The 25,421-nt window shown below is 50.7% G+C and overlaps 1 protein-coding gene across 3 annotated transcripts; it reads left to right on the top strand.

The window, feature by feature from the left end:
* Positions 1-1,179: 1,179 nt before the first annotated feature.
* Positions 1,180-16,719, top strand: ANGEL1 (angel homolog 1). Of its 3 annotated transcripts, XM_073349260.2 has the most exons (10): positions 1,181-1,542; positions 6,730-7,329; positions 7,898-8,124; positions 9,136-9,205; positions 9,789-10,222; positions 10,939-11,065; positions 11,902-12,012; positions 13,052-13,121; positions 13,645-13,808; positions 14,856-16,719. In XM_073349260.2, exons 1-10 carry the CDS (start codon positions 1,479-1,481, stop codon positions 15,014-15,016), a joined length of 2,028 nt encoding a protein of 675 aa, XP_073205361.1. In that variant the 5' UTR covers positions 1,181-1,478; the 3' UTR covers positions 15,017-16,719. The 3 variants fall into 3 exon arrangements, with proteins under 3 accessions (XP_073205362.1, XP_073205363.1, XP_073205361.1); XM_073349261.2 differs by lacking the exon at positions 13,645-13,808 and having other exon boundaries at positions 1,180-1,542; XM_073349262.2 differs by lacking the exons at positions 13,645-13,808; positions 14,856-16,719 and adding an exon at positions 13,270-13,607 and having other exon boundaries at positions 1,180-1,542.
* The last annotated feature ends 8,702 nt before the right edge of the window (positions 16,720-25,421 follow it).

Genomic DNA, 25,421 nt, shown 5'->3' with positions numbered 1-25,421 from the left:
TCCAAAGACTTTTAAGTAGATTTTAAAATACTTGATATACTGTTCTGCACATACCTTACAGGATGGATTAGACGGCATTAGGAAATGTTTCTGCAGCCAGATATTACAATCTTTTGTAACGCATTGGCCAATGTGAGTCGAAAAGGTGGTTAGGTACGTGAATTCAGGGCCCATTTGGAGTTGATGGAATTCTTGTTTAGGCCCAGTTTTGATAAACATCCAGCACTATTAAGGTAATGTACAATACAGCCCAGACGGGTGTAATATATGCTGCTCCTGCCTGATTGCCTCCATGGGACACCACACAGCTCTGAGCAGGTATGATTAGGGTTACCATACGTCCAGGTCATCCCAGACATGACCTTTTTTTTAGTCTACCGATCTCTGTCCAGGCAGATTTTTCAAATAAGAGGAAATGTCTGGGATTTTTTTTTGTGGATCTGATGTTGCCACTCAGAAAGAGCCATCTCCATGTCCCAATTGGTCCCTTCCCATGCACCCTCAGCTGTCAGATCCTGGCCTGCCAAATAAGTGGAGCCACCAAGCACCTCTCCATCGGGCTACCTGCCCTGCCGTGGGGCCTCAGAGCCCAGCAAGGACGGGTGAGCGGGCCAGGGCCATGCTCCTGACCCTAGGGAGGGTGACAGCCCTGCAGGGCTGTGCTGCCTGAAGGCTGGTGCTGTGTCCTGGGCCTGCGCCAACTGCCCTACCACTGTGACAAGGAGCACGACACTGCCCACAACCTCGAGAGTGAGGCCACAAGCACCCCCCCAAATGCCCCCTCCAACACCCCCCAAATATCCCTCCCTGTACACACACACCCCTCCAGTGCTTCCCAAATATCCCTCCCTGTACACACACACACCCCTCCAGTGCTTCCCAAATATCCCTCCCTGTACACACACACCCCTCCAGTGCTTCCCAAATATCCCTCCCTGTACACACACACACCCTTCCAGCACCCCGAAATACCCCTCCCAATACATATACCCCTCCAGCACCCCCAAATACCCTCCTAGTACACACACGTCCATCCAGCATCCCCCAAATACCACTCCCGAACCGTCCCAAATACCACTTTCGGTACACACACCCCTCCCGCAACCCCCAGCTGTCCCCTCCCCTCCCCTCCCGCTGGTGCAGCGTCCTCTATTCAGGAACTTGAATGGCAACCCTAGGTGTGAGATGGGCGGATACCCAAACGGGATCACACGCAGCACCGCTTCACAACGCAGACTCATCCACACAGAGGTTGGGAGAGCAGGCGGCCTGGAGCTCCTGGGAAAGTTTACAGGCCTCATCCCCCCAGCTCTGCTCCCCGCCGCGCTCGGTCTCCGGCCCCAGGACGGACGGACGGGCGGAATCCATGCCGGGGGCGCGGGGCAGCGCTGTGCCAAGGCCGGGCCGAGCCGCCGGCGGCTCCCAATAAAGTTGTTGTCGAGGCGGAGCCGGGCTGGGAGAGGATCGGGCCGGGCGGCATGATCGGCACCGTGCTCTGCTACCTGCTGCTGCCAGCGGCGCGGCTCCTCCGGGCCCTCCGAGGTAACAGCCCCCCGCCCCGGACCCCTCCCACGGCCCGTGCGGCCCCGCCCCCGGCCCCGCCGTGGGGACGGCGGCAGGCTATTGCCTGCGCCCAGGGCTGCAGCCAGGACCACGGGCCCTGTGGACGCTCCTGCAGCCCGCCCTGACTGGCGGGTCGTGGAGCAGCTAGATCACCTCGGGCCCGAGGTGGGCGACCCCCCCCCAGCTCCCGGGCCTGGGGTGACAGGCCTCCCCGACCCCCCCCCCCCGGCGACCTCCCCCTCAGCCCCCGGCCTAGGGTGACAGGCCTCCCCGACCCCCCCCGGCGGACCCCCCCCTCAGCCCCGGGCCTGGGGTGACAGGCCTCCCCGACCCCCCCCCCGGCGGACCCCCCCCTCAGCTCCCGGGCCTGGGGTGACAGGCCTCCCCGACTCCCCCCCGGCGGACCCCCCCCAGCTCCCGGGCCTGGGGTGACAGGCCTCCCCGACTCCCCCCCGGCGGACCCCCCCCAGCTCCCGGGCCTGGGGTGACAGGCCTCCCCGACCCCCCCCCCCCGGCGGACCCCCCCCTCAGCTCCCGGGCCTGGGGTGACAGGCCTCCCCGACTCCCCCCCGGCGGACCCCCCCCAGCTCCCGGGCCTGGGGTGACAGGCCTCCCCGACCCCCCCCCCCCGGCGACCTCCCCCTCAGCCCCCGGCCTAGGGTGACAGGCCTCCCCGACCCCCCCCCGGCGGACCCCCCCCTCAGCCCCCGGCCTAGGGTGACAGGCCTCCCCGACCCCCCCCCGGCGGACCCCCCCCCTCAGCTCCCGGGCCTGGGGTGACAGGCCTCCCCGACCCCCCCCCCCGGCGGACCCCCCCCTCAGCTCCCGGGCCTGGGGTGACAGGCCTCCCCGACCCCCCCCCCCGGCGGACCCCCCCCTCAGCTCCCGGGCCTGGGGTGACAGGCCTCCCCGACCCCCCCCCCCCCGGCGGACCCCCCCCCTCAGCTCCCGGGCCTGGGGTGACAGGCCTCCCCGACCCCCCCCCCTGGCGACCTCCCACTCAGCCCCCGGCCTAGGGTGACAGGCCTCCCCGACCCCCCCCCGGCGACCCCCCCCAGCTCCCGGGCCTGGGGTGACAGGCCTCCCCGACCCCCCCCCCCCCCGGCGACCTCCCCCTCAGCCCCCGGCCTAGGGTGACAGGCCTCCCCGACCCCCCCCCCCGGCGGACCCCCCCCTCAGCTCCTGGGCCTGGGGTGACAGGCCTCCCCGACCCCCCCCCCGGCGACCTCCCACTCAGCCCCCGGCCTAGGGTGACAGGCCTCCCCGACCCCCCCCCCCGGCGGTCCCCCCCCTCAGCCCCCGGCCTGGGGTGACAGGCCTCCCCGACCCCCCCCCCCCGGCGACCTCCCCCTCAGCCCCCGGCCTGGGGTGACAGGCCTCCCCGACCCCCCCCGGCAACCCCCCCGGCGACCCCCCCCCAGCTCCCGGGCCTGGGGTGACAGTCCTCCCCTACCCCCACCTCCCGGAGTGACCCCCCTCTCAGCTCCCGGGGCTGGGGTGACAGGCCTCCCCGACCCCCCCCCCCGGCGGATCCACCCCTCAGCTCCCGGGGCTGGAGTGACAGGCCTCCCCGACCCCCCCCCCCCCCAGCGACACCCCCTTCAGCTCCCGGGCCTGGCGTGACAGGCCTCCCTTACCCCCACCCCCGTTACCCCCCTCCCTCAGCTCCCGGGCCTGGGGTGACAGCCCCCGGCGACCCCCCTCAGCTCCCAGGCCTGCGGTGACAGGCCTCCCCTACCCCCCACGTCGGCGACCCCCCCCTGCTCCCAGGCCTGGGGTGACAGGCCTCCCCTACCCCCACCTCCTGGGGCGACCCCCCCCTCAGGTCCCAGGCCTGGGGTGATAGGCCTCCCCTGTGACCCCCCCCCCTTCAGCTCCCAGGCCTGGGGTGACAGGCCTCCCCGACCCCCCCCAGCTAACCCTCTTCAGCTCCTGGGGCTGGGGTGACAGGCCTCCCCGGCGACCCCCCCCCTCAGTTCCCGGGCCTGGGGTGACAGGCCTTCCCGACCCCCACCTCCTGGGGCAACCACCCGCCTCTGCTCCCTAGCCTGGGATGTCAGGCCTCCCCTCACCCTGGAGAAATGCCCTTCAGCTCCTGGGCCTGGGGTGATAGGTCCCTCCTCCTCCTCCTCAGAGTGACCCTCCTCAACTCCTGAGCATGGGGTGAACCTGGCTCTCACTGATGTTTCCTGGAGAGACCAGCTCTCCCAGGCTCTCTTAGGTACCTCCCCCAGCTCTCCCCAGGGAACCCCAAGGAGACCAAATTCTCCCAGGCTGTTTTGGATAGCCCCTTGCCTGATTATTATTGTTTATATAGGCCTAGCAACAGTGCTAAAATCATGGGAGGGCCCTGAATGTCAGGTATCTTGCTTTAATTTAAACAGTAGTGAGACTAAAGAAGTGAGGTAGCCCCTAAAAGTAGTAAGGGGGCCCACTGTCCAGCCCTCCCTCCAGTCCCTCTGTAATTTAAGCACTGTTTAGCAGTGATCTAAGTGCTTTCACATCAGAAGACAATGTCCTTGCCCTGAGGAGCTTGAGCTCTAGGCAGATGGAGGCAGGGCTAAGAGGTGAAGCTGTGCTCTAGAGCTGGCTGAACAATTATTCAGTTTCTCTCTCTGTTTGTTTTAAAGGAGTAAAAGGATTAGTAGTCATCTAATTTGACAGCTAATCAGAGGAGGGTTTAAAAGAGAGAGTGGAGGCTTGGTGGAGTGGTCAGGTGAGACCATCTCTAGGTCCTCCTCCCAGCCCTGACCATTGTGTACAAGGGAGAGCAGCTCCTCCAGACCTCAGGAAACTCTAATTCTGATTGCTCGATTGCTAATAGTCAGCACTAGCCTGGGGAGCCCGTCTTTCCAGTAGATACACTGCTGCCTGTTTTTTTTAAGCAGAGGTCCGCAATCTGTGGGGTATGCCCCCCTAGGAGGCGCAGCTGGGACCTGGGCCAGCCCCCACGAGGGGTGGAGAGAGAGTGCCACTCAGCTCTGCTCCTGTCTCCCGCTGTTGGCCCCACGCCCGGGGATCAGCTGCCAGCCCCACACCCAGGGCTCTGCTCTCAGCCCCATGTCCAGGGATCTGCTCCCAGCCGCTGGCCCTGGCTACCAGCCCTGCACCTGGGGTTCAGCTGTCGGCCACAGCTGCTGGTCGAGGCTCCACTCCCACCCCAAGCTGTGGCCCTAGCCTCAGCCCCCTTACCCTTTCTGTGTTTCCCCCCTCCCAGAGCCATGGCCCCGCTCCCAGCTTGGGGGTGGCAGCGTGTGGACAGGGGTAAGGGTGGCGGGGCGAGGTAAAAAGTTTGGGGGCCACTGCAGTAGATCATTCTTCTTGGGGAATGTACTTAAAGCAAACAATTTCAAGGGGAATGTCTTTAGAAAATTATATTTTAATTTTTTTTCCACTTTATACATCCTCCCCCATCAAAATAAAATAGGGTGCATCCGAAACCAAGTGCCTTGAGAATATTTATAAATACATTTTTATAAGCGCTTGTCTACACATGCAGTTACTCTGAAATACCTAATCCATTCTAAATTCACACCCTACCTTATTTTGGAAAAGCATTTATGTGTAGACAAACTCTGATTTGTAGTTCCATTCATTTCTCTTACCATTCTTACTCCTCAATCTCCAGTGAGCAATATCCAGGTTAAAGAGGGATAGAAAATGAATGATTTGCAGAGAACACAATATGCTAATCAGTAATGGGGATATGGTTGCACAGAGATTTTAGCAAAAACACAAATGCTTTTATCATCTTGAAGAGTATAAAGGGGAAATACTAGTGAAACTAGTATGTTCTTGTGTTGAGCATGCACTGAAGTATTTGGCCCATTACAGATGTCAGTCACCGCCATCGGGTGAATATCATGGGCTTCCTATTCTCAGACCATGGTTTCTTTCATGGTAGTGTTTTCACTAATGGGGCTTTTCCATCTTTAACTTCCATGTTTGTGCTTCCTTGTTCGTCTCTCCACTCCTTTTCTTATATGCATTTGAAAAGACAATTCAATGTGGAATGGGTCTTCTATATTGGGTCTCTGCAATTATGGAAATTCCTGGTATCTAAACTGAGGACCCCTTGTTCATTTCCTGAAAATTCACCCATTCCAAAGGTCAGCTGCTAGAACTTCCTTCCTGATGTCTCTGTCCCATGTGGCTAAATGTATCTGTATCTGTGTTTGTATAGAAGATGCTAAAGAAGGGCAGTACTATAGCTTAGATCGGGGTGGGCAAACTTTTTGGCCCGAGGGCCACATCAGGGTTGCGAAACTGTATGGAGGGCTGGGTAGGGAAGGCTGTGCCTCCCCAGACAGCCTGGCCCCCGCCCCCTATCCACCCTCTCCCACTTTCCTCCCTCTGACTGTCCCCTCAGAACCCCCAACCCATCCAACCTTCCCCCTCCTGGGACCCCCACCCCTAACTGCCCCCCGGGACCCCTTCCTTATCCAAATCCCTTGCTCCCTGCCCTCTGACTGTCCCAACCCGTATCCAACCCCCCTGTTCTCCGTCCCCTGACTGCTCCCCCCCAGAACACCCAACCCATCCAACCCCCCCTGCTCCTTGTCCCCTGACCACCCCCTCCCAGGAACCCACCCCGTATCCAACCACTCCCCGCCCTCTTACCATGCCGCTCAGAGCAGCAGGAGCTCGCAGCCCCACCACACGGCTGGAGCCTGCCGCGCTGCCCGGCAAGAGTGGCGGGCAAGAGTGTGGGCAGCGCAGCGAGCTGAGGCTGTGGGGGAGGGAGGACAGCAGGGGAGGGGCCGGGGACTATCTTCCCTGGCTGGGAGCTCAAGGGCCGGGCAGGATGGTCCCGCGGGCCGGAGTTTGCCCACCTCTGGCTTAGATGCTGCTCTGCTGACCACCTATTGCATTGTATAAATAATAATATAAAACCAGCTTAAATTTCACTTTCAGTTAAACCAGCACCAGCTCACTGAAGTCAATGGCATTGTACCAGCATAACTAAAGTCAGAATATGGTCCAAGAGGCAGCCTTAATTACTCAGAACTATAACTATGCATCTTTTTTGAGTAGCCACTCAGTGCTCTTGATGTATTCAGATGGTTCTATAGCACCAAATTGTAACTGATTTCTCTAGCCTAAATAAGCCAATAAGTGAAGAGAGCCGTGGATTTTAACCATTGTCTTGTATTAACTTCCTGACAGATGCTTTCTTTACGTGTCGAAAGAATGTGCTTCTGGCGAAGAGCCCGACCACCCAGGTAGGGGGTATCTCTTCTGTACCCAGCAGGAGGTCAGTCCCAGAAGAGCAGGAAGCCCTGCTGCAGCAACAGCTGGAGGTGGAAGCTGGTGGGCTATACAGCAGTGAGAGTCCTCTCGTGGTGGCGAAGGTGTCAGACACAGTGCCTAGTGACTGGCTGGAAGGCTCAGAATTATTGATGACCAGCCTTAGCAATCTGAATGTGGCTTCAGAGGTCACATGGTGCAGCGATCAGCAAGACGATGAGCTACATACATTAATATCTCTAGGACCAAAGGAGCATGCTGCAGTAACATTGGCAAAATTACCAGAAGAGGAAAGTGTGGCTATGATGGGCATTGCAGCATGGCCAGCTGTAAGGACACAGACCGATCACCAGATTAGTGGCTGCACCCCCTCAGCCCTGGAAAGGGAGGATGAAGATACTGCTGTGCTGGACTGGAGCTTAGTGCATGACACAGAGATAGTGCCAGTGGAGGCCACAGCCTGGCCCTTTTATGACACAGGACAATTCCAGCCTTTTCCAGCAGAGAGACCTTACCACGGTCAGTAGTAATACAGCCTTTTTTGATTCTGAGCATGCAGTGCTAGATTGGGATGAGGTAGTGTAACAAAACTTTCTGATCTCCCTGCATGTGGATGCTAAATCCTGGGTGAGCTGGGTATGTCTGCACTTGCTGTTTGTTAGGCAGAGGTTGCATCTTTCCATGCCAGGATGATTGCATCTGGTAATGAAAATGATAAAAGTAATCTTTCCTGATGAAAAGGCCAAGACTTCTGGCATTATTGGGTTGGCTAGTGTTGCTAATCACAATTCCTGTGAAGTTAACATAAGTGCCCACTTCATATTGGAGATGGCCTCCAAAGAATGGCTTGAGTTTTTCTAAAACATTTTCTCCCCACTAGGACCCTGCCATTCCATCCCTGTTGACAGCTATTCAGATTAATCAAAGAAAATCATCCGAGGGCCGATGTAGAGTACAAAATGCCCAGATTCAGGGAACAAGAGAACAGCTAATCCCAGTGCCCCAGCTAGCAGGGGCATTCCAGGAAATAGGACAGGGAAGGATACCCAGCATATATCTGACCTGTCTTCCTCTCTCTTACATATAGAGATTTTATGGAGGGACTGGGAGGATCTCTCTACACGGTTTGCGGTTCCAGAGCTAGGCTCAGAGAATGGGCCTCTGTTTGAATTCCGAGTCATGTCTTACAACATTCTGGCCCAGGACCTGGTGGAGCAGAGCCGTGATCTCTACCTGCATTGCCAACCAGATATCCTGGACTGGAGCTATCGTCTTCCAAACCTCTTGCAGGAAATCCAGCACTGGGACCCTGATGTGAGTACTACCCTGGCCCTTTCATGTCCGCTATCACCAGAGTTTTTGGGGTGTGAAGCCAGTGCCTCTGGAGTTATTAGGGTCCCTGGTTATGTGCCCACTGGCTCCTATAACCTTACTAGGATCTATTCTTTGATTGGAGGGGCTCAACTTTTCCTAATAGAAGTGGGAGCAGGACAGCCTGCTGCAGTCCTTGGCGAGGAGGCAGAGCCTATAGGGCAGTCTGGAACAAGCCCAGAGAAGAGGCCTACATGAGGGTGGACTTCCTGTTCCTTGCTTACTTCTGTGTTCCTCAGGCTAGCTTAGCATGCTGAGGAAGAAGTGTGCTCACCGCTAAGGATGAGAAGTGAATTTTATTTCACTCTTGCTTCCCCACTGGATAACTGAAGGAGAAGTATGTGCTTCAGAAGTTGTCCTGCATGCTCTGTCTCAGTGGTTCTCAACCAAGGGTACGTGTACCCCTAGGGGTAGCAGAGGACTTCCAGGGAGTACATCAACTCATCTAGATATTTGCCTAGTTTTACAACAGGGTACATAAAAAGCACTAGCAAAGTCAGTACAAACTAAAATGTCATAGACAATGATTTATTTTTACTGCTCTGTATACTATACACTGAAATGTAAGTACAATATTTATATTCCAATTGATTTATAATTATATAGTAAAAATGAGAAAGTAAGCAATTTTTCAGTAATAGTGTGCTATGACACTTTTGCATTTTTATGACTGATTTTGTAAGCAAGTAGTTTTTAAGTGACATGAAACTTGGGGGTACACAAGACAAATCAGATTCCTGAAAGGGGTACAGTCCTCTGGAAAGGTTGAGAGCCAGTGCTCTAGCTGGAGGAAAAGTTGCTTAGACAGCATTTCTTGGTGAAGGGGTTAAGTGTGGGAAACTGTTTTTCCCTCTCTTCCCTCACTGTCCCAACTCCTCTCCCCTCTCCACAAAAACTCCCCAAAGCAATTGCCAAACAATGGCAGAGTGAGCTAGGTCTCTGCCTTCCTTGCAGGTTCTGTGTCTCCAGGAAGTGCAGGAGAATCACTACTGGGAGCAGCTGGAGCCAACATTCAGGATGATGGGTATGTCCCTCTCTTTTCTACAGGTTTGGCTGAGACTTGCTGAGAACACTCCATGTCGATAGCTCCAGAGCTATACTTCTGTTTACAGAAGTAGTCCCCACCCCAGGTTTTGATGGCCACATTTCTGAAGCTGTCTGCACCCTTTCAATTGTTGTCCTGTTCCTGTTGTGACCGATTCTTCCCCATATTGGCTGATGAAAGCAACAAAACTCATCAGGGGCCTGGCTTATATAGAGAGAACAAAAGACACTTGATAGTACATGATGGCTAACGGGACAGTACTGCCTACAAGGGCATGAGCCAGAGGACGAGAGATTGATTAGAGCATCCCTGAGGGCATAACTAGAAGTATGGGCCGAAAATGAGCAAGAGGAAAATTCAAACTGGGTATTAAGAAAATCTTCCTGCCAGTGAGGTCTGCTGGACTGCAGAACAGTCTACCATGGGGAGTAGTGGGAGCTCCATAGGTTGTGCTATTTAAACCCTGCAAAACAGATTTCCTATACTTTGCTACATCTTACTAAAGAGGAGCCAAGGCTCCTGGCCATTTGGGCCCTCCTGATGGATGGTGGTTTTTTTTCAGGCTTTGTGTGCTTATACAAACGGAGAACAGGAAAAAAGACAGATGGCTGCGCAGTTTGCTACAAGCACAGCAGGTTCCAGCTGATCAGTGCCAACCCTGTAGAATATTTCCGGCCTGGCCTGGACATCCTAAACAGAGACAATGTGGGTCTGGTGCTGCTGCTGCAACCTTTACTCCCAGAGGATGTAGGACAGAAGGCAACAAGCCCCCTGTGTGTGGCTAACACTCACGTGCTGTATAATCCCCGCCGAGGAGATATCAAACTTGCACAGATGGCCTTGCTCCTAGCAGAGGTTGACAAGGTTGTGAAAACTGTTGAGCGCGGCTACTGTCCTGTCATCTTGTGTGGAGACCTGAACGCTGTGCCTGACTCTCCATTGTACAAGTTCATCCGGAATGGTCTGCTCTCCTACCATGGGATGCCAGCCTGGAAGGTAGGTGTAGACAGGGAATGTCATGGAGCAGCTCTTTGGGTTGGAGGGAGTGGAGTATTTGTATAGTTGTGTCTCTGATCACTATTATAAGGCTACTTCCTCTTATAAAGAATGAGCCCCACTCAGCAGCAAATTCATAGACGTACAGTACATTGTGATAACAGTGGAGGTTATCGAAGCAGAGAGAATTTTTAAAATCTTGTTTCTTTTTCACCGCTGATATTGCTTGTTTGTGATGTTAGCTCAGGTGGTGAAACTGGACTGGTCAGTTCATCATTGTCCTTCACTCATCCATCGCTGTTGTACTTGGGTGATAGTAATTGAAGGGGGAGGTGCAAATCCATATTCATGGAAATATTCTCTAAAGGTTGGGCCTAAACCTAGTTCTGTTCCTGAAATATACACCCATGCAAGCACTGCTCCTTTATACGTACTCTCTGTGGCTGTGCACCCAAACACGTACCAACCTCGCTTTCAAAATGGTTTGAATGAAATATTTCAAACAGAATTTTTTTTTTTCTTTCCCCACACCTTCGTTTTACTACATGTTCCCCAGCTAGTAGCTGCACCACGGATTTACATGATCCTTATTCTGTGCCAGTAGTAGTGCTGGGGTCTGGTTCTGTGTGGGGGCTCTGCACGTTGCTGGCCTCGCTTTAACTATTTTCCTCCTGGTGCTTTGTTCCCCTCACCTTTACCCTGCTGCCTTGATGCAGGTTTCTGGACAGGAAGACTTCTCCCAGCAGCTGCACCAGCGGAAGCTGCAGACCCCACTCTGGCACAGCTGTCTGGGTATAACGGACAACTGTCAATATGTCACTCTTTGCCAGCCAAAGAAATCAGGTGAGCTGTGGTGTAAACGTGGGCTCAACGAAGATGATTATTGTGTGGGTCTTGCTCCCTCTCACTGAGCTGCAGTCTCACTCTTGGCAGGACATTGACACAACTCCAGGGCAGAACTGGGGAATGTGCTGCACCAAGCACTCTCCTTGACATGGATTCTCTCCTCTCAGAGTACCTGATTTGAACTGTATCACTTGTATGCCCCACAACCCGTCTCAGCCTGGGTTTCTGCCATCTTCCTGCACTTGCTGGAAGCTGAATGTCCCACGGTACTTCACATATCGTAGTCATATTTGGGATACGCTTGAAGGGCCTTGTCTTTTTTTCTTCAAAGCGCTATGTGATGTAGAGCCCATTTAGGCTCTCACACTGCTCTCCAGAGATGCTTCAGCATATGAAGCCCAGATCAGGGTGTTCTTGGTGGAAGCTTGGTGGATATAAACTCCCTAGAAATCAGGCTGAACCCATATCTCTTTTTCCCCTTCAGGCTGGGGTTTCCTCCAACATCTGTGTCATAAACACCCCAAATGCCTTGCTTAGAAATTGACTGGTATCTTGCCACTGTAGACCATATTTTGGGAAGGGGAAGCTCTTAATTTGTGGAACCCCCAGATACCACAGTGATGGGTGCATCAGCAATAGGTATTAAAGTAGCTGGGATGCAGTCTAGACAGTCTCTTCCTCTTCTATCACCATGTCTATTCTATATTCAGGTTCTTATATTGTGCCCATCACCATGGCATTCATGTACTCTGGTAGTATTTTTGGCATGGAAACCTAAAGAGAGAGCTGACTTCTTGGTTATTTCCTTCCTTTGAACTGGCTCTGCGCTGCAGACAGACGCAAGTACAGCCGGGACTTCCTGCTTCAGTTCCGTTTCTGTGATGCTGCCTGTGAACGACCTGCACATCTGATTCTGCAGAAGGGTGTGACAGATGTTAAACCAGGTACTGGAGCAAGTTCTCCCTACTTCAACATCTTTTCTGCGGCATGAGCTGCCTTTGGCAAGACTTGAAGCCAGCAAGCGGAGACCAGTCTTGGCTTGTGATTGGCTGGATGAGTCCCAGAAAAGGCAAGGACTTGGGAAGGTGGGAGCCCACCATTGCATCATATTCCCATGGTCACAAGTGGATTCCATAAGGGCTCAGCAACAGCTCTCAGCTACTGACCTGCTCCTTGCATAGCAAGTCTTGCTTTGCTGATTTATGTGTTTTACATCCTGTGTGGAGAGGAATGGAAGAGAGGGTTCAGTCTATTTTCTGTCCTCCCTTTGTTTTGGAGAAGGGCAAGTATTTTTCCATTCCTTCTGCGCTTCCAGATCCACTGGAATAAATTCATGGTGGCACCTGAGCTGCCTCAGTGCTAATATGGGTGGCATCAGCAGGTGACCACAAGCTGGCATTAGATCTGCTACTAAAGAAGCAGAACCTCTCCTCATCTCTGTGCCTTTTGACATGTTTGGTTCTGTTCTCCTCATTCCCTACCTCCTCTGGGATGGCAACCCATTTCATGATCCCAATTCTGTGACTGTCTGAGTTTCTCTGACAGCAGAGGTTGTAGTACAGGGCCACAGGGATCGGCCTCTGGGCAAAGGTAATGTCCACAGCTCTATGCACAGGAGCTGATTGACCTGGATAAGTTGGTTGCACTAATTTGCTCCTGGGATCGGCCCACTGACTTTTTGCGGGAGGGAGGTAGGGGTTAGGCTTTTTTATTGGCCTGGTATCAACTTGTTACTCTTTCAGCACCACTGTACCTAGGCCTCCTGTCTGAGACCAGGACAGTTTGCATTCAGCTTTGGAACCTTGTCCTGACTTTCCAGCATGTACTGTCACTCCTGAGGGTACCTATCCAGGAGGTCAGGAGGACTCTTGGCGCTGCAATAAGAGACCTTTTGGGTCCTGGGAGGAACTTTCAAACTCAAAATGAACAAACTGCTTCAGGACCAGTGGCATGTCAAATTGGAATCTCTCTGCTCCTTTTTAGATCGTCCTGCACATTGGCCCAAGCATCTCACCATGGTGAATGATCCTGATCCAGAGCTCTTCTTCCCAAGGTAACCTGGAGGGAGGGAAACTTCAGCTGGGCCATGTGAAGTTAGTGGCACCCCTCCTTGGAGTGGCCATGGTGGGGTGCTTGGAAAATGGGCACAGGAAGCTAAATTAATGTCAAGGTTTAAATAATTCCATGGTCCCTTCTCCCAGGCTAGAAAAAGAACACACTAGGGATGGGAAAGAATCAGAAAAATCTATCTACAACTGACCAGATCCATACCAGGCTGCACGAGCAGCTGGGAGCTTCCATGTCAACACTGGGTTGGTGCTGCAGGTCAGGAATGCAGTGCGTTGGCAGAACTGTATGTTGATGGTGAGGGAGCCCCTGTCCACTCAATGTCTTAGTAGAAATGGCCTTAATAGTCTCTCACTGATATAAGCATTAAAATATATTGAAATATATGTGTAGAAATAGTCTACAAACAGCTGCATCAGGAAAGTGGCTTAGTTTGCTTAGATTCCAACACTGAGCTTTGCATCCCCTCTCCCATGTGAGGGAATGGGGGAGCTGTTTCTTCTCTTCAGGTTTCCAGGTGTTATCCGGCATGGCCTTAATCTGACCTCTGCCTATAGCCACTTCTTGCCCCAGAGAGGTCGCCCTGAGGTCACAACCATGCCCATGGGCCTTGGAGCTACAGTTGATTATATCTTCTACTCGGCAGAGCCCATTGAGAATGGGAACAAAGAGGGTGAGTGTGGCAACATTGGGCCTCCTGAGAGCTTATCCCCACCATGCTAGGAGGGAAATGTGTGGTACAGCAAAATGGAGCTCATCATGGTGGGCAGTGTGTCTCCACCATGGCAGGAGTGGGCCGCTGGGTGTGGCAGCATGCAGTTTCCAGGGATCTGTGCCCAGTAGGGGCTGAGTGATGTACTGTGGGGAAATGCTGTCCTCCCCAGCTGAGGTGACAAGATCTCTATTTTATGCTATTGAGGAGATACAATAGTTCTGCCTGTCCTGATCATAGTTTTTAAGGGGAAATCAAAGTAGAATGGAATGTTACTTTCTTGTTGCCCAACACTTCACCTTGGGTTCACTTAGCATATGCCCTGGAACAGCCCCACAGGTAGTTGGCATTGAGATCTTAGCTCCTCTGGCCTGGTAGTTTGTATCCTTCGCAGCAGCATAGACCATCTGTAGGAGGCACCCCACTTCACCTCCAGGTGATACCCCCTGCAAGAGTCACACTGTTTGAAGGAGTTGATTTGATGAGGCTCTGCAAGTAACGGCATCCAGCTCCTACGCCCTCTGAGGCCAAGATCAGCTCAGCATGGGCTCTTTGAGGGTGTGGTGGGAATAGAGTGCGAAAAGTCTCCACAAGTCAAATTTTGTTTCCCCCGAGCCTATGGCTCATTGGGCTGACACGGTTAAGGCATGTCAGTTTCATAGCCAATGGTACGCAAGTCTCTTCAAGTAGAGGCCTAAATTCACCTCTGGGAATTTGAGTGCTACTAGCAAGAGCTTCCTTGTGAACAGCTGCATGATGACTGCAGTGTGTGTTGCAGCTCCTGTGTGTGCCGGAGCATGAATCCATATATCAGTAGCAGTCTAGGGTGCCTGTTGCTATAGTAGCCAGGTACGAAGAGGGACATGTTGTTTTGTATAGGCTGTCTGTGTGGATACACCCTTGCTTCCCTGACTGTGCAGCATATGCTAGCTGCCCTGTGTCTGCGCAAAGAGTTTGAGCACGAAGCTCCAGTCTCCATCTGACATGTCCTTCCCATTCCCTTGCCAGGTCGCAGGCTATATCGAGATGGAGCCCTGAAGCTGCTTGGCCGCCTCTCCCTGCTCTCCGAAGATGTCCTGTGGTTGGCAAATGGCTTACCCAATCCCTTTTGCTCATCTGATCACCTCTGTCTGCTGGCTAGCTTTGGCTTGGAGATCTCCAGTGCCTGAGAGAGGGGGATTGTGTGGGTCCCCTCAGACAAACTGGACTGAATGCAGAATACAGAAATTGTGCATTCAGAGCCTCAGTTGGCTCGCAGGAAACTTCCTTTCCATTTCCCCCCATCCTCAATGTAACCGGAGCATGAGGGGGCCAGGAAGACTGAGCCCTTCCCTGCATTGCTACTCCATGGGACTCCATTACTGGCTGATGCCCAGTTATTCTTTGGCTGCACTCTCTCTTAAAGGGACCCGGGCAATTAACTTCCTTACCTATTTGGTCCTGCAACCTCTGGCAGATGTTCTAGCTGTGATGTTCTTACACTGCAGGAATCAACATGACTTCCGCTTATTTACTTGTCTCTGTGTGCTGCTCCTCAGTGATCTGGGAAAGATCAGGTGCAGTTTTGAGACTTGTGTGGGCTTTTTTTTTTAAGTTGGCTACTTGCTGCCAACACCAGGGGGTGCGCCCAATCATCATCTGCCACACTAAAATGGTGATTCTTTTTAATTTCCTAGCAACAGTGTATGGAATGCATTCCCCTTGGATTCACCCAAGCATCCCTTCTGTCATCTGTAACTTAAGATAGGACTGGGCTTGATGGTGGCTCGGAAATGGAATTGAAGTAGCGTTTACCTAGGGATACCTAAAGAGAGTTTCCATCAGGTTCACCCAGGTCTGCACCCAGCACACACATCAGCAGAGTGAGAGTTTTAAGTTTCAATAACTTTCTGTAGGGAGCTTTCTATCGTTACGAGACCACTGTACCAATAAGGTCTGACACAAAGATCAGTGTGATATGGAGGTGCTGGTTCTCCAGAACCATCATAGAAAGCCCTGGAATTGCCACAGCAGAAATCTGAGATCCTTGGAAAGGCTCCCTCACTGCCTTCCTGACCATCTCAGAACAGTTCCTAGTACCTCTCTTGGCACTTATAAGTGATAGAGAAGGATTTGCCAAGGCCTTTCCTACGGGTTTTATGCAGGGCGAACAGCGGACAGCTCTGGACTGATAAGAATGTGAGAGTGATGAAGGGCTGTGGTCATAGCTGCTTGCAGAACAATGCTAAAGAGAGAAGGGGTGCCAAAGGAAGTGGAGGAATAGCTGCTTCCTCTTCCTTTTAGTAGGTACTTCACTGATCTGCAAAATGTAGTAGTCAAGGCTCAGGACAGATCAGATGTCCTCCTGGCCAAACATGTTATTTTGTGTGCATATTATTGCCCCGTTCTGGATCTATCCTGTAAAGGGAGTTGAGCTGATAGGAGCTGCTCCTCTGTCTGTGATTTGGAGCCCTATCGGTTTGGAGCCAAAGCTTCAATACTTGGATCCCCATTGTAGCCTTATTGTCATGTGTGTTGATGATATATTCACCGGTCAGCAGTGGCTTGTTGCTAGTTCTTTTGGGGGGGTTTTTGGCGCTGGACCCTGCAGGTCAGATTCCTCAGCATGACCTGACTGTTGGTGCTCAGTATTTATCAATGAGTTATGAGAAGAATGTTAGCAGAAGAGTTCTCCACCCTTAAACTCCACTTCTGGGGCTGAGAAATCTCCTGACCCTGTCTTAGCCAGGTTTTCAGGGGGGAGGAGGTGAGAAGCTAGAAATAACTATAACTGGATTGTTTTGAATAATGCATTAGAGAGGTTTCAGTGTTTTAAGTGTTACTTTCTTAAACGTCTTATTTGAAAAATAAAATTTTATAATTTCAGAAAAAATGCACAGTAAAAGTGGCTGCTGGGGCTCCTGAGGGCAGAGCCCCCCTCCCCTTAAAGGCCTGGTTACACTTCAGTTGGTTTTGTGTGGAAGAGGCGTGGGGTAGGGTGTTAGCTGTGCAAGGGTCATGGCAAGAAGTGGGGAGAGGTTGGGCCTAGCTGATAATCTGTATAAACATTCATATCAAACAGGCCATGAAAAGCCCCAACCCCTGATGCCATTCTGGTATAGCTCATTTGGGCTGTTCTAAAACAGCTTCTAAAACTAAAGTGAGCTCAACCCACGAATCTTTCTTCTGAAAGTAGAGGCTATTGCTGGTTTCTAGAGCCTATGTCCAATCTTCAGGTTGTCTCAGCAGCTCAGCCAGACCTTCGTTATTGGGCTCCCATGTTATCTTTACAGTGGGGTAAGAGAAAACTGTATCTGTATGTCCTTTTCCTCTCACCCCGTTCTGTTGGGAGTGATGTCTGCCTACCTGTGGGTGACTGGACCCATTATTACCTGATGTGGGAAGTGGGTGAGTAGGATTCTATTGTCCATTTGTGTGCATGCTGTCCAATAATCTGTTGTGGGGGAGAAGGATTGTAGGGGCAGATCCACAAAAGGACTTAAGCAACTGAGTCCCAGCTTTAGGCACCACTGCAGTCCATAATGCCCCCGCTCAGCTGCCGCCTATACTCAGTGCTTAAACTTCCCTTGAAGAAGTTCCCCAGGTGCCTGTTTTTGCCACTGGGCATGTGAACTGCTGCCTCATTGTCTCACTCCTAAACTCAGTGCAATCCACATTGAGGAAGTGTGTCCTAACCACTGAACTATGAGAGACTCACATCAGAATAACCCAATCTCTCCGATTGAAGCCGGTCCACATTAATTGAATATGAATTGGGCCAGAGAGAGTGAGAATCATTCCATAGTCCAGAGGCCATGGCACTTACCTGAGATGTGGAAGATCTCTGTTCAGAACCCTTCTCATAAGACAGAGGTGGGAACTGAACCAGGATCTGCCACATCCCAGGTCAGTACCCTGACCACTGCGCTAAAAGTTACAAGGGAGCCTGGGGTTGCCAGTCTTTTCCTCTCCCTTCCCAGCTGTTTTTTGCAGAGTTAGGTACACCCACTTAATTCATTCTCACAAGAAACAGCTTACACACCTAAGCTGCCTTACTTCAGGAGAGGGGTTCCCAGCTGTGGATCACAGGCAGAGCTAGGTGCCTCCCTGTAGCCCAGACTTAGGTGCCAAACTCTGTGAGAGGGGAAGTGCTTAGGACACACCCACCTCATCAGTATCTCCCATTGGCTGACTTAGGCAGCTCCTTGCAGTAGCCTGCTGGCTTTTGTGCTTAGGGGCCTGTCACTCCCTATTCATTATATAGGGTGCCTGACTCAGGATTTGTGGATCCCATTGTTGTTCCAGTGATTTTCTAGGTGCCTAAAAGTTAAGTGTTGCAACAATCTAAGTCCCTTCGTGAGTCTAGGCCAGGGGTTCTCAAACAGGGTTGTGACTCTGACAGCTGTAACCCCTGGAAGCCTCCATCCCCAAACCCCACTTCACCTCCAGCATTTATAATAGTGTTTTTTAAAAGTGTTTTTAGTTATAAGGGGGTCACACTCAGAGGCATGCTGTGTGAAAGGGGTCACAAATACAAATGCTTAAGAGCCACTAGTCTAGGCCATAGTTGCATGTTTATGAAGTACCTCTTCCCCAACTTATATTGATTTTGGGGTGGCATTGTTTGGTGGGGTAAATGTAATTGTGAAAAAGTTCCCATAGCTGGTTGCTCTAACAATTGCATTAATTGCTGTAATACTTTTATTTTAACTTCTTTATAATGGGGGTTTCTGTATTTACAAACAAACAAATCCATGTAGCCCTTTGCCTGTGAGCTTCTATTCCTATGTCTGATTGGCTCAAGATTCTAGGTGAGCCTGAGACTGAAAGTGGCCCATTCTGCACTAACATACTCACAGGCTGGAAACACACAGAAGGGGAAAAACTGAAAGGTGGTACTTTGGGAGAAACCCACTGGAAAACTTAAGGCATTCAAAACTAATGCAACTAAGTGCAAAGTATTAGGTAATCACAGCAAAAGCTAATGTTGCAGAGCTTAACTTCAAAGACACTGGCTTAGATTCTAATAGGTAGGTTACACAAGTATATATCTGGAGTTATTCGATTGCCTTCAATGAACTCTGGAAATCCAGATTTTAACCAATGTAACTGATATAAGAATCTGACCAACTATTTAAGCAGCTTAATCTTTTTTTAAATAAAAAAGTTACAGTCACACTGAAATGTTTCTAAATGCCACAACGCAAGGGGGACTTTTAAAATTTTGAAACAAAAAGGTGTGTTGTTGTGTAGCCTTCTTTGTATAGCTCTAATGCTGAAATGGCTGAAGGTAGAAAGTTTAAAATTTGGCATAGAAGTAGCCCTCCTTGAGAAATGCTTTTGTGTGTTCTGCTGAAAGTATCACTTAGTGTAGCTGCAGTGCAAATGAGATTAAAAAAAAAAAAACCTCAACACTTGGAAAGAAGATTAGGGTGGCCTGTACGTTGAATGAGGTGGGTTGAGCCCTGTTTCATTCACTGCATAGCAAAGCGTCAAGGGAGCTGCAGATTTTCTGTTCCCTCCCCTACAGAGTTTGACTTTCACAGGGAGTCTCCTACAGTACACAGGGGAGAGGACTCTGTGGGAGCCTCACTGAGTATGCACCATAGGTGGGAGTGGGACAGTATTCTACTGGGGTCCCAGCCAATTTGTAGCAGATTCTGGTCAGCCTTTATTCTTCACAACCCCCATAATAAGGGTCAGGGGGGACACCTAGGAAATTCAATTTAAAAAACTAAGGTTTCACAACTAAGCACTCAAGTCAGAATAGGCCAAAGCTGAAACCGCAGGTGCAGCCTTAACTTTCATGTCTATGTGTTTCCATGCGTTTTTTTTAAAATGACATAGTCCTGTAGTATTTCTGAAATAATACCACACAATTTATCTTCTGTGACCTTGAATTTAATGATGTATGGATTCTGCATGTGTATAAAACATATATTAAATTATATATAGTGTCACTGGAAGACATAACATATATAGATGTAGGTGGGCGGAATAGCATAATATGGTATTATTTGAGAATAGCATGTGGGGAGATAATTAAAAATTGTATCATAATGAGTAGTTTGCAACAGCACACAGGTCAGGTTGCATATATGGCCTTAACTTAAGCACATCCAGACCCAAATGCTTAACCATGCAACATTAACACTTACCCTGCATAGTTTTTTTCCTTTTTTTCCAGGAACTCTGGAAACAAAAGGAAATGACACACACACACACACAAAAAAAATTAGGACAGGTAATAGTTTCCATGACAAACACTTACTGCTGCAAGAGCATGTTCTCCTCCATAGCCTTTTCCTGACACAGTGGAGCAATACACATTATTCCCAGTTCCCCTTGACTATCTTCCTCTAGACTTCTGCTTTGGCTGACTAATTTTACACTGGGAAAGGCCTTTACAAAAAATAAATAGTTTAACTTAAGAGAACAGGCAAGTGCTGCATCTCTAGGCAGCCCCACCTGTCCCCTCTCCGGGTAATGGTCTAGTCTCCCAAAGCAATCACAGTACATTGAGACTGCAAGGATTCCTTTGACTTGGCATACAGAAACAAGAGTTTCCATGGGAAGAGAATGCAGATAAAAAGTAGCATGGGACATATATCAAATCAGTTGTTTCTTTTGACAGGTTTCAGAGTAACAGCCGTGTTAGTCTATATTCACAAAAAGAAAAGGAGTACTTATGGCACCTTAACGACTAACCAGTTTATTTGAGCATAAGCTGTCGTGAGCTACAGCTCACTTCATTGGATGCATACTGTGGAAAGTACAGAAGACCTTTTTATACACACAAACCATGAAAAAATGGGTGTTTACCACTACAAAAGGTTTTCTCTCCCCCCACCCCACTCTCCTGCTGGTAATAGCTTATCTAAAGTGATCACTCTCCTTACAATGTGTATGATAATCAAGGTGGGCCATTTCCAGCACAAATCCAGGGTTAAACAAGAACGTCTGGTGGGGGGGAGGAAAAAACAAGGGGAAATAGGTTACCTTGCATAATGACTTAGCCACTTCCAGTCTCTATTCAAGCCTAAGTTAATTTCTTTTGAGTAATTCTTTTTTTCCTGGAGCGTGAAAAGGAACAACAAGAGCAGAACCCAGCCTGGCTGCGTTACAGCATATGTGACTGGTTAAGGACACCCTCACCTGTTGTTAAAACTGACCTCAGTATCTCCTGCAGAGCCAGCAGTGGATGCTTGCACTGTGGGTTTTAGTGAGCAGCCATCACTCAGAGCTACCTCCCTGTCCTGCAGATATATTTTGGGGACAGAACAATGATTTTTCTAAACTGACTTAGAATCTGGTGCAGGAAACTTCTTACCAAGGTGAAACCATTTTAAAGAAGTTCAGAAGTGGTGATTGTGCTTACTGGATTTGGCAGTGCCCTTTTAATGTTTTACTTACTGGGGGAGGGATGGCAGCTTGCAGCCACTGGCTTATCTGAGGTGAGATGCTGCTTGTCTTGATTTTATCAGCTCTTAGTTTGGCTGACTGAAGTTCTTCTTTTGCTGTAACATGGGAAGAGAACCCTGGAACTATGTAGATCCTTTCCTCCACACAGAAAAGGCTTTTCCTTCATAGCCAAGTACTTTGGTGTGAAATTGAGTGAGAACCCTAGAACTGCAGCAGTGAAGCTAAGAACCAGTAGTGGCAACTTGTGAGCTGGGAGGGGGTCAGTGGTTGAGGGATAGTATGATCTTGTGGACTGGGACCACCCATGTTTTAATCCCAGCTGTTACAGCCTTGGGCAAGCTTCTTCCTTGTTCTTTGTCTCTGTAAACTAACATTCAGCCTGACCTATCCTGCATGGGTGGGTGTAAGGATTAACTGATGTTCAAGGGTATGTCTACACTACGGAATAAGGTCGAATTTATAGAAGTCGTTTTTTTAGAAATCAGTTTTATATATTCGAGTGTGTGTGTCCCCACAGAAAATGCTCTAAGTGCATTAAGTGCATTAACTCGGCGGAGTGCTTCCACAGTACCGAGGCTAGAGTCGACTTCCGGAGCATTGCACTGTGGGTAGCTATCCCACAGTTCCCGCAGTCTCCGCTGCCCATTGGAATTCTGGGTTGAGATCCCAATGCCTGATGGGGCTAAAACATTGTTGCGGGTGGTTCTGGGTACATATCATCAGGCCCCCGTTCCCTCCCTCCCTCCATGAAAGCAAGGGCAGACGATCGTTTCGCGCCTTTTTTCCTGTGTTACCTGTGCAGACGCTATACCATGGCAAGCATGGAGCCCGCTCAGGTAACCGTCACCCTATGTCTCCTGGGTGCTGGCAGACATGGTACGGCATTGCTACACAGTAGCAGCAACCCCTTGCCTTGTGGCAGCAGACGGTGTAATATGACTGGTAGCCGTCATCGTCGTGTCCGAGGTGCTCCTGGCCACATCGGCTGGGAGCGTCTGGGCAGACATGGGCGCAGGGACTAAATTTGGAGTGACTTGACCAGGTCATTCTCTTTAGTCCTGCAGTCAGTCCTATTGAACCGTCTTATGGTGAGCAGACAGGCGATACGGATTGCTAGCAGTCCTATTGCACCATCTTCTGCCGAGCAGTCATGAGATGTGGATGGCATGCAGTCCTTCTGCACCATCTGCTGCCAGCCAAAGATGTAAAAGATAGATGGAGTGGATCAAAACAAGAAATAGACCAGATTTGTTTTGTACTCATTTGTCTCCTCCCCCATCTAGGGGACTCATTCCTCTAGGTCACACTGCAGTCACTCACAGAGAAGGTGCAGCGAGGTAAATCTAGCCATGTATCAATCAGAGGCCAGACTAACCTCCTTGTTCCAATAAGAACAATAACTTAGGTGCACCATTTCTTATTAGAACCCTCTGTGAAGACCTGCCTGAAATACTCCTTGATGTAAAGCGATCCCCTTTGTTGATTTTAGCTCCCTGAAGCCAACCCTGTAAGCCATGTCATCAGTTGCCCCTCCCTCCTTCAGAGCAACAGCAGACAATCGTTCCACGCCTTTTTTCTGTGCGGATGCCATACCAAGGCAAGCATGGAGGCTGCTCAGCTCACTTTGGCAATTAGGAGCACATTCAACACCACATGCATTATCCAGCAGTATATGCAGCACCAGAACCTGGCAAAGCGATATCGGGCGAGGAGGCGACATCAGCGCGGTCACGTGAGTGATCAGGACATGGACACAGGTTTCTCTGAAAGCATAGGCCCTGCCAATGTGTGCATCATGGTGCTAATGGGGCAGGTTCATGCTGTGGAACGCCGATTCTGGGCTCGGGAAACAAGCACAGACTGGTGGGACCTCATAGTGTTGCGGGTCTGGGACGATTCACAGTGGCTGCGAAACTTTCACATGTGTAAGGGCACTTTCATGGAACTTTGTGACTTGCTTTCCCCTGCCCTGAAGCACATGAATACCAAGATGAGAGCAGCCCTCACAGTTGAGAAGCGAGTGGCGATAGCCCTGTGGAAGCTTGCAATGCCAGACAGGTACCGGTCAGTTGGGAATCAATTTGGAGTGGGCAAATACACTGTTGGGGCTGCTGTGATGCAAGTAGCCCACGAAATCAAAGATCTGCTGATATCAAGGGTAGTGACCCTGGGAAATGTGCAGGTCATAGTGGATGGCTTTGCTGCAATGGGATTCCCTAACTGTGGTGGGGCCATAGACGGAACCCATATCCCTATCTTGGCACCAGAGCATCAAGCCAGCGAGTACATAAACCGCAAGGGGTACTTTTCAATAGTGCTGCAAGCTCTGGTGGATCACAAGGGACGTTTCACCAACATCAACGTGGGATGGCCGGGAAAGGTACATGACGCTCGCATCTTCAGGAACTCTGGTCTGTTTCAAAAGCTGCAAGAAGGGACTTTATTCCCAGACTAGAAAATAACTGTTGGGGATGTTGAAATGCCTATATGTATCCTTGGGGACCCAGCCTACCCCTTAATGCCATGGCTCATGAAGCCGTACACAGGCAGCCTGGACAGTAGTCAGGAGCTGTTCAACTACAGGCTGAACAAGTGCAAAATGGTGGTAGAATGTGCATTTGGACATTTAAAGGCACGCTGGTGTAGTTTACTGACTCGCTTAGACCGCAGCGAAACCAATATTCCCACTGTTATTACTGCTTGCTGTGTGTTCCACAATATCTGTGAGAGTAAGGGGGAGACGTTTATGGCGGGGTGGGAGGCTGAGGCAAATCGCCTGGCTGCTGGTAACGCCCAGCCAGACACCAGGGCAGTTAGAAGAGCACAGGAGGGTGCGGTACACATCAGAGAAGCTTTGAAAACCAGTTTCATGACCGGCCAGGCTATGGTGTGAAAGTTCTGTTTGTTTCTCCTTGATGAACCCCCCCCCCCCGCCCCTTTGTTCACTCTACTTCCGTGTAAGCTAACCACCCTCCCCTCCTCCCTTAAATCACCGCTTGCAGAGGCAATAACGTCATTGTTGCTTCACATTCATGCATTCTTTATTCATTCATCACACAAATAAGGGGATGACTACCAAGGTAGCCCAGGAGGGGTGGTGGAGGAGGGAAGGAAAATGCCACACAAAAGTTTACAACTTCAAAATTTATTGAATGCCAGCCGTCTTTTTTTGGGGCAATGCTCTGTGGCGGAGTGGCTGGTTGGCCGGTGGACCCCCCACCGCGTTCTTGGGCATCTGGGTGTGGAGGCTATGGAACTTGGGGAGGAGGGCGGTTGGTTACACAGGGGCTGTAGTGGCAGTCTGTGCTCCAGCTGCCTTTGCTGCAGCTCAACCATACACTGGAGCATACTGGTTTGGTCCTCCAGCAGCCTCAGCATTGAATCCTGCCTCCTCTCATCACGCTGCCGCCACATTTGAGCTTCAGCCCTGTCTTCAGCCCACCACTTATTCTCTTCAGCCTCCTGGTCATTTTGTGCTTTCCTGCACTCTGACATTATTTGCCTCCACGCATTCGTCTGTGCTCTGTCAGTGCGGGAGGATAGCATGAGCTCGGAGAACATTTCATCTCGAGTGCGTTTTTTTTTTCTTTCTAACCTTCACTAGCCTCTGGGAAGGAGAAGATCCTGTGATCATTAAACACATGCAGCTGGTGGAGAAAAAAAAAAGGGACAGCAGTATTTAAAAAGACAAATTTTATAAAACAGTGGCTACACTCTTTCAGGGTAAACCTTGCTGTTAACAAAAAGAAAAGGAGTACTTGTGGCACCTTAGAGACTAATCAATTTATTTGAGCATAAACTTTTGTGAGCTACAGCTCACTTCATCGGATGTATACTGTGGAAACTGCAGAAGACATTATATACACAGAGACCATGAAACAATACCTCCTCCCACCCCACTCTCCTGCTGGTAGTAGCCCATCCAAAGTGACCACTCTCTTTACAATGTGTATGATAATCAAGGTGGGCCATTTCCAGCACAAATCCAGGTTCTCTCACACCCCCCCCCCCACCTTTTTTCCAAAAACCACACACACAAAGAGTTTGTGTGTGTGGTTTTTGGGAAAAAAAAAAAAGGGGGGGGGGGAGGTGAGAAAACCTGGATTTGTGCTGGAAATGGCCCAACTTACAATGTGTATGATAATCAAGGAGAGGTTTCAGAGTAACAGCCGT

Source organism: Lepidochelys kempii, chromosome 6 (assembly GCF_965140285.1).
Source record: "Lepidochelys kempii isolate rLepKem1 chromosome 6, rLepKem1.hap1, whole genome shotgun sequence".
In the NCBI taxonomy this organism is placed as follows: domain Eukaryota; kingdom Metazoa; phylum Chordata; order Testudines; family Cheloniidae; genus Lepidochelys; species Lepidochelys kempii.
The sequence above is the reverse complement of the archived record's forward strand: the minus strand, read 5'-3'. Positions and strand labels throughout refer to the sequence as shown.

Bases quoted from the DNA above. Each gene is read 5' to 3' on its own strand.
- ANGEL1 (XM_073349260.2), top strand. From the start codon at position 1,479: ATGATCGGCACCGTGCTCTGCTACCTGCTGCTGCCAGCGGCGCGGCTC. The intron at 7,330-7,897 runs GTCAGTAGTAAT...TCTTACATATAG, and splicing joins AGCAGAGAGACCTTACCACG to AGATTTTATGGAGGGACTGG. The intron at 8,125-9,135 runs GTGAGTACTACC...CCTTCCTTGCAG, and splicing joins TCCAGCACTGGGACCCTGAT to GTTCTGTGTCTCCAGGAAGT.